Raw genomic sequence first — 13,852 nt, 5'->3', positions numbered from 1 at the left:
ATAACTTCTCTGTCAAGTAAACTTGATTACTTTATTTTTTTAATAAAAAAAGTAAATAATTGTAAGTAGAGAACACCATACAATAGCGGTGACATCTATTCCTTTTTAGAATATTTAAGGTGAATCCTCACTTTAAAGAAATGTATCAGATTTTGTATTAATCGATTCATATGAATCAAGCATTTAAATTAGTCGCAATATAATTTTCTCTAATCGGTGAGTCAGACTTTATTATCAGATTACTGATTAACAATATAATTAATTACATGTTGCAAGGCTGCTTATATAAAAGTTTTATATTTGTTTTTGTTAAATATATGATGAATTCATTAAATTTAGAAAAAAAAATATAATTCTAAGATTTATGTTTAACCTTTTGAATAGTATAAACAAAAAAGTAAATGATTTTCTAATCCAAATTCTACGAGTTGTAGTTCACGTCTAAGATTCGTTTAAAAAGAAATCTAAATTAATTTTTGTATTTATAGTTTTTATTTAAAACAAATAATTAGTGGGAAAAGTATATAAGTAAAAAATATAATATTTTGTTGATCTTGCAAATCTGTAATGTAAACCTTATTCAACCCTACAGAGACTGAGTTGCCCAACGCGTAGTACTTGCTCTTTGCACGATAAGAGTTTGGTTGCAGGAAAATGTTAGTAATAAATAATTTTAAATAAATATATATAAATATGACAACATATGTTTAGTCCGATTTAATTTAATTTGTTTATTTATTTTAGTATTAGATTTGAAGATAAGCAGATCTCTTCAAAGCTTACGTTTTTGCATGAATGGATCTGATTTTTAGTTATAATTTTGATGTTCATGTAAACGGTTAAGTTAAGAATTGTTAAAAAAGTTAAAATAAAAATAAAATAAATAATTTAAAAATAATGTTAAATAAATTGGAATATTTCAGTGCTGTACTTATATTAATAACATTAAGTACAGCTGTGCCTGTAAAAGATGATGAACATTTTCAATCATTAAGGCCTTATCAACTTGAATTAAAGCATAAACGAGATATACCCGATGATTTACCATGTGGTTGTAAATCTAAACACGATGGCCATTCTTCAGAAAATGGGGGAAATCATGATGAATATTTAAACTATAAGTCAAAACTACCAAGATTTCGACGTTCGTTGGACGAAGCAGATTTAGTGAAAGAAAATGATGATGTTGCTTTAATTGAAAGCATTCGTGAAGACCAGATAAAAATAATAAATTTGGAAAAAAAATCTTCTGAAGAATCGGAAATGGTAAACGATAGCGATGAAACAATAACGAAAACAAATGCTAGTAATATTTCCAAAGACAATTCATCTGAAGAAAATGATGCTAATGCAGATGCAAGCAAAAACGAAGCAAATGATATATCTGCGGAGAATTCGCCTGAAGAAAAAGGTGAAATAGTTTGTAATGGGGAAGCACGAAAGAAAAGAAAAATAAATATTACTTCTGAAGAAAATTCATCTGAAGAAAAAGGTAAAAAAAGTGGTGATGGAGAGGCAAGAAAGAAAAGAAAAGTAAATAGTACCTCTGAAGAAAATTCATCTGAAGAAAAAGGTAAAAAAGGTGGTGATGGAGAAGCAAGAAAGAAGAGAAAAGTAAATAGTACCTCTGAAGAAAATTCATCTGAAGAAAAAGGTAAAAAAGGTGGTGATGGAGAAGCAAGAAAGAAAAGAAAAGTAAATAGTACCTCTGAAGAAAATTCATCTGAAGAAAAAGGTAAAAAAGGTGGTGATGGAGAAGCAAGAAAAAAAAGAAAAGTAAATAGCACTTCTGAAGAAAATTCATCTGAAGAAAAAGGTAAAAAAGGTGGTGATGGAGAAGCAAGAAAGAAAAGAAAAGTAGATAGTACTTCTGAAGAAAATTCTTCTGAAGAAAAAGGTAAAAAGGGCAGTGATGGAGAAGCAAGAAAGAAAACAAAAGTAAATAGCACCTCTGAAGAAAATTCATCTGAAGAAAATAGTGAAAAAGAAAGTATTTTAGTACCACTTTCTGCTCTAGCTTCAAAGTTTCTCAAATACAAGAAAACTGCAGGTGTAGAAAGTAAAATCCAAACGTTTGAGGTTGTAACACCGATACTGGAGGAATATGTAAGCCCACTGTAATAACATGATTTACTTGAAGAGTTGAGAATATAGCATTCAGCAAATAAGCTCACTTAAATAAATATCAAAAATAGTTACTGGACTGTTATATGAAATGCGACGATTAAGAACTTATATATACGATATTCTGCGATATAAAAAACAAACAATATTAAAAATATGCTAATAAATAAAATAATTGTTATTGTTCAAATAATTTGCAAATATAGACAATCTAAAAACCTATTTCTATTTTTATTTTTCCTATTGGGCTACGGTAGCTTGAAGATGTTATCAGCGTCTGAAAATCTTGTTCTCATGGAATACTTTAACGCGTAATAGGTCAGGTTATCTTCTCTGTGAAAAAGATTAAGAATTACGTGTAGCAGAAGTGATAAGTAAAGCATTTAACTTTTAGCAAGTTTCTAAATAAATAAGAAAATTTATACGTGCGAATACATGACTGTTATATAAACAGTCAAAAGCGTATAAAAGACGTAAGTTGAAGAAGTCTTGAAAAGTTGAATCATATAGCTTAAAGCCATAAGTATTATATATTATGTTACATTAATAACGTATTCGAATAAATCTAAGATTTTGATCAGATGACTGCAAAGAAAGTGTATCTGAAAGTACTAGAAATATTTGTGTTTAGAATAGTATCTTAAGAAGTTTTAACAAGCAAAAGCAATTTTAAAATGAAATTAAATTTGTTTTATGCAGTTTATATTTTTTGATGTAGGTATGTCAATTAATTATATACATCTTGACTTGCTGTATACTGGTAGTTTTATAGTTCATTATCATTTATAACGTGAAAATCAATGGAGTCAAGGTTTTTTTAATTTAAATGTAGATCATCAGAATTCAGATTACCTATTCGTTTATCTTAAAGAAGACAGATAATGTTTTGGTTTCTTTTCAGTATTTTGACAATATTTTGCAATTAACTTGCATGTGATATCACAAAACACTCAAAAGTATAATCGTAAAAACAAATTGGGTGATATATCGCTTACAAATCTAGACTAATGAGACAGTACCCTGCTTTCAACTTAAGATAAAAATTATAAGACAAATTTAAATACTTATTACTCGCATTTTGAGTCAAAATTAAAAATCTATGCAGGTGTAAAAAATTGTGACAAATCTCCAGATACTTAATACATAGAATATGGGCATTCCCCATAAAAGAGATAAGAAGTTTTCATTTACAAATTAAATTATCATATTTACAATATTCATGCGACTTTTTATAATAAAATTTGTGGATAAACAAGGTATTAATACACTATCTATCTATTAGCTATCAATGGATTCCAGGTCAATGTGCTTTACAAAAAATTAAATAGTGGGTTATTAGATCCTGGATCTTGTGGATCACTGTCTTTTTCGGCTTCCTCAAATCTGTTAGGAAACTAGCTATCGACGATTTGATCCAACCTAAATCAAATAAAAACTATCCAATTCACTATAGCTGCTGTTTTGAGAATAAAACCAAAGGATAGTCTTATTTGAAGTCAGAAAAAAAGTAACTTGTTTTTCATAAATATCGGAATACGATTTGTAAAAATATGGATCTTCATGGTTTGAGAGCTGTGTATATTTTTTCAAATATTTTCTTAAAGATACATGGTGGCTTTTCATGTTTTTTACTTTCTGGAAAAACTAATTTCTGAGTTTCATTTTATTTATATATCATTCATCATCCTATCTCCCTAATTTACTCCTTTGTTTTCTGGCTTAGTTGAATCTAGCTCACTAGGTATTAAGCCTATATGTTCACATCTGTCTTCCTTGATTACTGGAATGAAGTCTTCTCACTGCTGTGGAAATCCTCTTCATTTATTTCTAAGTGATGGTTTTCATAGTCTCGCACTGTTGTTTTCGATGCTTTCCACCTACCGCAAAACAAAACAAAAAAAAATCAATAAATTTATGTGGATAGATAACTCATAAAAAATCTTATGTTACTAAGATTTTCAACCTATTTTAATATACTTTTTTTACCAATTAGATATTTTAGTTCTAATCCTAAAGCGTTACTAAATACTAAATTCATATTGAACGTAAAAAAGTCATTATTAGATAATAATTTTGTTGATTTAACCAGATTGTAATTACATCTCAGGCCAAAATATTCTTACTCTACGCATTAGGTTGGTTCAGTCATACCATATGTTGGTTTTCATATCTTCTTTACTACATGAGCTATAATTTTTCTCACAAAACTATCAGGTCAAATTAATCTAAGATCATATTTTTCTGAGTGTATAAACTGATCAATAGTTTTTTAATCCTTCGGGAACTAAAAAGCTGTTCACCAGAAAATAGAAGAGAAAGTAAACGATTTTTGAGATATTAATGGTTTCATGAATAAAACCTGTTTTCGGAGAAATTCGAGACCATAAACAATATCTATATGCATATATTTACGTTTTCTTTTGTCTTTTCTAATATTAAATAGATATTTTTCATTTTGGAAATTTAATAATTTTACCCACTGTTCAGTTTTGTGGAGATTAAAAATAGCAAAATCTCAATAAATAAAATAAATAGAGGAAGGCTCGACGTCATTTTTGCGTACATTCACCGAGCGTTAAACAAAATTTTTGAGATTTCGAAACCAAATTACATTCGCTGCCGTCACAGTATTCGATTGTTTTCAATGAACCTATCCCAAATAGACTTACGTTGGGCTGTAAAGGCGATGGCGGAGGGGCAGTCGATGTAACAGTCTACACAATAAAAAACCATCGAGTTTTGTTTAAAAAACCGATGCAATCGTAAAAAGTAGAAGAAATGAAAGATTTGAAGTGCTAAAAAAAGTTTTCTATTGCACAAGCGAAAAATGTAAAGAAAATTTCAATTTTCGAAATGAGAATAAATTTAGTCTGTAAAGTGCAACCGTTTGGGATGTTTTAGAGTAAAGAAGTTTCAAAAATTAAAAAAAAAATCAAATATTTAAATTTAATTTAAAAAATATTATAATAATTAATAAATGGAAAAAACGATAAGACTGAATGTTTTATTTAAATTTTAAAAATATATATAATTTTTTTTTTAATGCGTTATTGTGCAATTATATTTTACTTATTATGTAACAGTGTAGAGTTACATTAATTTCTCTATAAAATTAATGAAATTTTCTTAAATTTTAATAAAATCTATGTGAATTGTTTTAAAATAATTACAGATTTGTTGGAAGTTGGAACAAAAACTGACATAATAGTTTTTTTTGAAAAATAAAAAATATATTGAGAATATAAAATTACTTAAATTTTTTTTAATATTTTTTAATGCGGTATTTCGTAAAATAATATATAAAAATATTAAAAAAAAACCTGGTTTTATCAATATTAAAAAGCATTTTGTTGAAATTTAATAATTTTTATTTTTTAAAAAAAAATTTTTATTATGTATGATAATTTCAATAATTTTTTATTTTGGTATAAAAATATATTATTAAATTGTTTTCAAATTATAATACAAACTAATTAAAAAATTTTAAAAATATTAGATTTCTTCAAAAGTATATATGAAATGTTTCTTACTAAAAGACGATAAATATACGTGTAGAGAAGTAAATAGATGTTACTGGTAATTCGTCCTGTAGAAGTGTGGTTCTTTTGTGCTTTAATAAGAAAAATTTTTCTATTAAAACGAAGAAATTTCCACACTTTAGCTAACTATAGTAATTTTGAGTACAGATTTTGCCTTTTAGAACTGGACAACCATTATGTTCATGCTGCGAATACTGGTGTTGGATAGATATATAAGAAGTTAATAATGATTAAATACCTTCTGACAAGTGTCTGTGACAATGAGTAACCCTTTCTTTTCTGACCCATTACTTGTTCTACAGTAGTTGTTGAAGGCCGTTTTTATTCAATTCACTTGTCTGCATTCATTTTCAAGCAATCATTTCGTTAAATTAATGTGCAATCAAATAATAAATATATGTTACATATGCATACATAAGTATTTCTAAGACTCGAGACCGATACATTTATAATTTGTCGATTTTAAAATATTAAATAATTTTATGTTGAAGCTATTTGAGCCAATGCATTTGAGCACCCCTTTTGTGGTTATTCATCGTCTATAGTTCTTGAAGTACAAGTATTGAATACAGAACCCTATCATACTTGCCTGTTAATTAAGATCAAAGATCACAAACTTAGATTAATTCTAAAGTTGTGTTGATTTGTTGTTATATCTTTAAACACAGTTATGCTGCTAGTACTATAGTTAAAATAAAAGCATAAACCACAAGTATATATATAAATGTACTTAAATATTAATTGATGTATTTCTTACATTTATTTTTATGTGCAAGTAATAAAAGATCTTTCTATAGTAATACACTATATACAAATTCAGTAATTTGTAGTTATTAATTCAGCAATCATACCCGTTTCATGTCCCATACAAATTTGATTAAAACTTCGGATTTTCAATATTTAATATATTATATATACAATATTATATAAAATGTCACAAAAATCTAAAATTAAATAAAAATAATTATAATATAATATTATATATACGAAGAGAACATGTGTACTCTTGCAAAACTTTAAAGACAAATATTTTTTTGTGTTATTTATGCGACCATCTATTTTTATATTATGTGTATTGCAAACATTTACTTAACTATTCACATATATATATATATATTTTTTTTTTTTTTTCATATGTAAAAAATAAAAACATTTGAAATAATATCTATTATCCAACTGTGTTGTTTTTAAAATATTTTATTTTTATTAAATAAAATCTATTTAAAATTAGTATAGTGCTCTTTACAGTATAAATTTTTATTTATAATTTTTGAGTAAAAAACTGAGTGAATTATTATAGATTTTGTTACTCAAAAACAAAAGAGCGGATAAAAACAAACAAAGAAAGTGTTTTAATTGCTTATTTTGAATTAAAATTAAAAAAATAAAATAAACATTTAAATATGCCGGAAGCTAATTTTGGTTTGTTGTATTCGTACACGCCGGAACCGCCAAAAAAACCACCGGTTATTAAAGTATCGTGCGGTATCGGTGATACCGATGGTTTTCCCGCCTTCGATACTGATTCTGATGCATACGCAAGTAAAGATGATTCAAAGTGGGGTTTCCTTATAACTGGCGGAGCAGAGTTTCATATGCCGTTGACAGTTTTTCAGGTAAGAATTATACTATAATATATTATATATTATTCTGTTTCGTGTTATAAGATTTTTTTGTGGCTTATTGTCTAACAAATGTTAACAGACTTTAGTGATGAATTAATATATTTTATATTTAAAAAATTATTGTAAATGGTATTCTGTTATACATTATTTAATAGAATAGATAATTTTGGCCAAATGTTTTAGTTTCAGTTCAGAACTATCGAGAATAAATCATTTATAATAATGACTCTATTCAATATATAAGAGGAAAATTTATTTTTTCTTCATCAAATACAACTGCTTGACAATTATATTTGTTTAGATGACAAAATTTCTTTGGTATTTTATTTTTTGTGCAGCGATTCTTGAAACTACATAGATTCAATTTGAAATTATAATAGTATTAGACAATATAATATATATATTAATAAGTAATTTGGAGTGGTTAAACTTATAAAATAAAAAATAGCTGTATGTATTTATATATGTTAAATAGGTGCCGCTTTTAGTTTCCTATAAGGTTAAATAGAGTTGGCCTATTAAGTATTTCCCTAGAGTGGTACTGACGCCGCAATCATAACATTTTAAGAATTAATACCCTGCACTAATAAACATCTGGATCGCGATGAAGGTTAAAATTTCTAATATAATTTGGTGCACTAACTATTAGTTTTATAGTAAGTCTCTGTTTTAGAATCGCAGAATTTTTACGATACTGTTTTTCAGATTGGTGTTTTTAGGTATTCAGATTGGCTTTAAGATGGAAGCATGATTGATGATTTAAACTTTTAATCCCGTTTTTTTTTTGTTTTATTCCTCTAGTTTAGGTGACCTAATTATTCTAATCCAAATCAATCAAACTCATGAAAATTTAATGTCAAAGATCTTGGATGCTCTTTGATTAATAAACAGCAATTTATAGTAATTGCGGAAAATATCATTTTTTCTTTTTTCAAGTATACACTCGTTATTTTGGGTCTAACATGTATGCTAACTTAAGAATTAAGAAAATGTAGAATCTCTAGTCAAGACTAAAATTATCACTAAGTAATAATTGTTTGATTTTTTGAGGTTAGTTTTAGTATTAGAATGGCTCTATCGCGAATTAAAAGTAGACTGTCGTTTTGTTTGTTTAGGGCTTTCATTATCAGATGATCGCATTTCTGTTTTTGTTTTTTAAAGTTAAATACATATCACTATCTGTTAACATAGAGCAATGCATAATACTTATAAGTGAACATTATTGAACAACAAAACCTTCAGTGGCTCAAATCGATTTATTAAGCAAAACTTTTATATGTGATCTTAAACCACATATGAGGTCCATCTACATGAACGTTTGAATCTATGAGTTGGCTAACTAGTTCACTGGTGTGGTTTCTCAAATCGTTTTTGCATTTTTTTTCTTGTGGAAGTAATCTGCGTTAATTTTATTTTCCAGTTTCTGAGTCACCATGAAAGGTAACGGGGGATGGATTTCAGTTATAATTTTGGTGTCAATAGCAATATGAATTTGATTGATTTACTATTTTAGGAAGTCTTGATGCAAGAGTTACTTGCATCACTTTAATTAATTTATATTTTTTAAATATTTTATGCAGATATCAGTTTTTTGTAGTTTTCCTGTGTCATTTCAAAGAGAAGATTTTAAAGAGTTGTAGGTGTGGTACTGAAAGAATAACTGAGAGCTTGACTTTCCTACCAATCTCTTAGTATAGATAGGATAATTGTTGGTTAGAGTTACTTGTTGCTGTATATGCTAGCTTATTAAATGATAATATAAGATAGATATTAGTGTTCGACTGTATGGTGTTAGGTTTATTTAATTTATCAGATATGACATTGGATAGAATGACTTTCGATTTAACTTCGATTACAGTTTGATTAGATGTAAGTACTCAGATCAGTGTCTTTTTAATAGTATATCAGTGATCATTTCGACGACTATCACCAACTTAAAATACATTTGCAAAATATAATATCTTATATCTATCATGTGTCAGTTCAAATATTGTTCTACCTCAAATCACATTTTTCAGCTCAGAGCTCTAGTATTTTTGTAAACTAATCGTAAATACAAGAGACTTTATTTCGATATTCATCACGTTTTGGTATAGAATGCGTTATAGTTTTGTTATATTTTTGTTTTTTTTTCTATTTTTTTTAATTAAAAGGATTAATGATATTCTAATGTTTAAACAAGACCCAATTTTTTTGCTTATAAAAAAAAATTAAATTATATATAAAAAATGTCTTCAGAATATGAATATTTTACATTTTGTAATTTTTATTAAAAATATTAAGTAAAAATTAATAAGTAAAATTTTGGCTGCACTTGATGGTTCATAAATTAGAAAAAAGTAGAACATCAATTAACATTTTCATATCCGACTCGTGCCACATGCGTCAATTACTTTTTCTGTTGCAAGTCAGCACAGAGGCTGCCAAAATTTTACAAATTGCTCAAAGTCTTTTTGACAGCACCCAACTGACGTTGTTGTACGAACGACGAAAACGTTCATACGCTTTAAGACAGATTGGAATATTTATTTAAATATTAAAATACATAACAAAATTTAAGTAATTAAAAAAATTTTGTTGATAAAAACAGTGCCAAAAACTATAAACAAAAAATAATTAAAAACAATAACAATGTAGCTTAGGAACTTATTGTTTTGGTTATTACAAAAATAACTTATTTTCATGACAATTTGCACCCTACACAAAGTTGTACAGAGATCTGAAATACTCAAGTAGCTCTAATATCAGAATTAAATATATGTTGAGATATAAAAATAACTAGTAGACACTTCCTAGTGACATTCAAGATATCTTTGAAGTTGACAATAAGCATAAAAGCTTGTTGTTTCTAATATAAAATGTGTAGATAATAGGTTTAAATTTCAACAGGGATGTTACGCTTTCTCAGAAGCTCTTATTAACTCGAAAATTTGCTTGTGAAACGCACTTGTATATACACCGTGTTACTCAAAGTTACTACGAGTAGCTCGTGGAACAGACCTAATGTCACAACTGTACAGTAGTAGTTAAAAAGAAGAAATGGGATACAATTATTAACATTATTAATTGAATAGGTACTTAGTGATAATATTCGTTTTATTGAAAATGGCTTTTAGCTGAAATGAAATAAATTAAATATCTCCAAAGTCGAATAGAGTTAAATATAATCAACAAGGGATAATATGCGATAAACAAAGTAAACTTACTATTTTATTCCTGTCTTTTAAGTTAAAAATAGATAAAACTCTACTGAAAATAAAAAATTCTTTTGTATGCAAACTTACTTACTTGCATTTATATTTGCTAATACAAGCACACAACATCACAGTAATCACAAACGAACAACTGGGATGTTAGTGGAATAAATAGACAAAAGCTAAAAGAAAAACGCAGAGAAAAAATTAAAATAAATAATTTAAAACAAGAAATAATTAATTAAAATAATTTAAATAAAAAGAAACACCTCGTTTTTATAAAGAAGTTACTTCTGTCTACCTATATTATCCATTTATTTTATTGAAATCTATTATGTTGCGAAATATGAATAATATAAATAATAAGATCGTTGAAGTGAGTGTTGAAGTAATATTTGCGGATTTTTCAGATTATTTGTTTTGTATCTCGTTAATTCTAACGTTAACTCAATTATCTCATATATGTGATAAAGGTAGCTATTATCTGATTGTGTCTATCATACCGTATTTTATATAAAGTTAAGTCGGCAAAGTCAATAATTTTTCTATTGTTTTTTTTTTTATTATAAAAAGGGTATATTTTTTTATTACTTTATACATAAAATGTTTACAAAAATAAGTAGTTCTGACAGAAAGGTTTTAAGTTTATTCCACAATGAAAGTTGGTATAATTTTCGGGTAAACTAATATCTAACTAATAAATTCAATTTAAAATTAAAATTAAATTAAATAAATGAAATTAATTAAAGTTGCTTAAGTAAATTAAGTAAATTATAACAAGTAATTTAAATTTAAATTCAGCGGAATCTGAAGTAGATAGATAGATGGTAATATTTTCTTAAAAATTTTATTTGCTTTGAAGAAAGCAATTTTAAGTCCGATGAACACAGAAGTGGCACAATCTATATGAAAGGCATAAATAACAAGAGTTCATGAGGGCAGTTTAAAATAATATTTCGAACTGTCATAGAAATCGATTGCTAAAATAATAGAAAAATTAATTGTATTCACTTAAATCCAATTGTTTACTGCTATTAATTTCATCAGGACAATGAAAGTATAGTATTCAGTTAAAATATGGGCTTTCATATATATTTTCGTGTGCTTCATATTGGGTCTGTACGGTCTGTACTGACGGTAGTGATTTATGCTATAAAATATCCGTTCCGATATCTGTTCGTAGATCAAAGATCATTAGAAATCTGGTGATAAGCTACCAGAATGTCTAAGACTTGATTTGACTTTGTCGCTAAAACGGTTAACCCGCTCAGTACAAAGCTACAAAAGCAAGAAAACCTCGCTGAATATGATAACTTTGAAAAAAAAACTTAATTTTTTGTATCAGTCAAATTTCCAACTTAATTATTTTAAATCATAATGCAGAGTCATTGACTGTTTGCTGTTTATTGATAATACTAACACGTTTGATAAAATAATTGACTACAACATCTTCTATATGCGACACTTACAGATATACATCATTGGACAACTTTATGGTATCTAATCGTGTGGTAAAATCAAAATAATTGCTTTCCCCAACTTCAGCAAGTAGGTAGGGCACTCGTACGAGCATATTGCGTTAATTAGAAATATATAGTAAAAATTGAATTTTTTTTATTGCTCTACACTTTTTTTATGTTTGCAATAGCCATTTTTTTATATACGTTATCAGAAATGAGAAGAAATCTCATATCTGAATATAGTAAGTAATGAATATAGCAAGTAATTCTTCAGACACTTTCAAGTCTGATAACTGAAGAATATGCCTAACATATAGCATTAAGGTTGTCAAGTTATCAAATCAATATTACCATTGGAGTAAAGAAATATGGATGGATATAAATGAATAACATCTTAAAAATATCCACACTTTCAAGTCTGATAACTGAAGAATATGCCTAACATATAGCATTAACGTTGTCAAGTTATCAAATCAATATTACCATTGGAGTAAAGAAATACGGATGGATATAAAAGAACAACATCTTTAAAATATGTAATGCCGTACCACATATGGTCCTAACACGAAATCCGGAAGGCATTAGATGGTTAGATGGAGATTGACATATATCTCAATGAACTGAGACAACTACCTGTGTATAGAAATTACTGGATATAGTTTGTAGAAACCATAAACTACCCAAAACTGGTATGCTTTTAAGAGTACACGGACTTTTAATGTAGTTACAATAGGGTAATCTCTTCTTGGTAGAACAAAGGGTTAATATGTATATTTGAAGGTTTAATATGCATCTTAAGCTTCTCAAAACAGCTGTTTCGGATATTTTCGTGTACTTGCGTAGGTGTTGAAAAGGTGTTTATTTAATATAGGTTCTTATTAAATATGCGATTATGAGATATTAACAAGAAACCTGAAGTGATTGTCTTTTATGTGTGATTAAATAATGAAACAAAAAGTATGTGCCTATATTTTATTTAAATAGTTGATAGGTTTTTGTAACTCAAATTGCTGAAATGTTAAAGTTTTTCTAGGATTGGTTGCCAGCATCGATTTGTAATTAACCTAGTTGTAAACATATTAAACTTTCACAATGTATAAGAAAAATTATTTTATGTCTATAATCCACAGTTGCTTTATCTCGTCAATGAAATAATGGCCAACTGCCGACTGTAGTATAATTTGGCTTTCCTAAGTGGGTTAAAATGTTTAATTTAGCGCAGCAAAAGTAAAAACTTTATAATATTTGCCTAAGATTATTGTTAATTTTTTGTCAGTGTTCATTCGGTGTTGTAGCATTATCTGCAGTAGTTGTTGGCTGTCGCGAAGGCATATTTCCATTAAACAAAACTAAGAAAGACAAAGTAATTACTTCAAAAACATTGTGAATAAATAAAATTTGATATAGATATAAATTCTCAAAATTAAGTGCAATTAATTTGGTTTTATCTTTTATTAACTTAAATCATTTTTTTAGGTTACCCCAGACGGTTTAGCTGACAAGAGCGGCATACGTTTGGGTGATATTATTCTTGAAATAAACGAAGAAGACGCCACACAATTAACGCTTGCCCAGGCACACGAAAAAATTGACGCCGCAGGCAAAAAAATACATTTTCTAGTGAAAAGGTAAAATAATATTAAAATTATTAAAGATATTTTCCATTCTTATTTCTTAAAAAAACTTAATTACTTACTTTTTACATTTGAAAATATTATAAAAAAAAAAAAAACAAAAACAGCATGGATGATGACGATAACTTGAATGGCAATGAACCTGGCGAAGAAAAATCTATTGTTTTGCGTGTACCGAAACCGCCACCGCCACCAAAAGGTTGGTCTTAAATATTTTTCCATAAATGTCAACTTATTTTTTTCCATGTAAATGAGTTCTCCTTCTTGTTCCACTCA

The 13,852-nt window shown here is 27.3% G+C and overlaps 2 protein-coding genes across 2 annotated transcripts; both read left to right on the top strand.

Annotated features, from left to right (window-relative positions):
* The first annotated feature begins 897 nt into the window (after nt 1-897).
* Nucleotides 898-2,121, top strand: LOC119674660 (RNA polymerase-associated protein LEO1-like). Its single transcript, XM_038085809.1, has 2 exons — nt 898-1,411; nt 1,487-2,121. Exons 1-2 carry the CDS (start codon nt 898-900, stop codon nt 2,119-2,121), a joined length of 1,149 nt encoding a protein of 382 aa, XP_037941737.1.
* Nucleotides 2,122-7,009: 4,888 nt separating this feature from the next.
* On the top strand, nt 7,010-13,796 carry LOC119684800 (PDZ and LIM domain protein 7-like). Its single transcript, XM_038098925.1, has 3 exons — nt 7,010-7,279; nt 13,419-13,570; nt 13,684-13,796. Exons 1-3 carry the CDS (start codon nt 7,067-7,069, stop codon nt 13,784-13,786), a joined length of 468 nt encoding a protein of 155 aa, XP_037954853.1. The 5' UTR covers nt 7,010-7,066; the 3' UTR covers nt 13,787-13,796.
* Nucleotides 13,797-13,852: the final 56 nt, after the last annotated feature.

This window comes from Teleopsis dalmanni, chromosome 2 (genome assembly GCF_002237135.1).
Source record: "Teleopsis dalmanni isolate 2A chromosome 2, ASM223713v2, whole genome shotgun sequence".
NCBI classification, from domain to species: domain Eukaryota; kingdom Metazoa; phylum Arthropoda; class Insecta; order Diptera; family Diopsidae; genus Teleopsis; species Teleopsis dalmanni.
The sequence above is the reverse complement of the archived record's forward strand: the minus strand, read 5'-3'. Positions and strand labels throughout refer to the sequence as shown.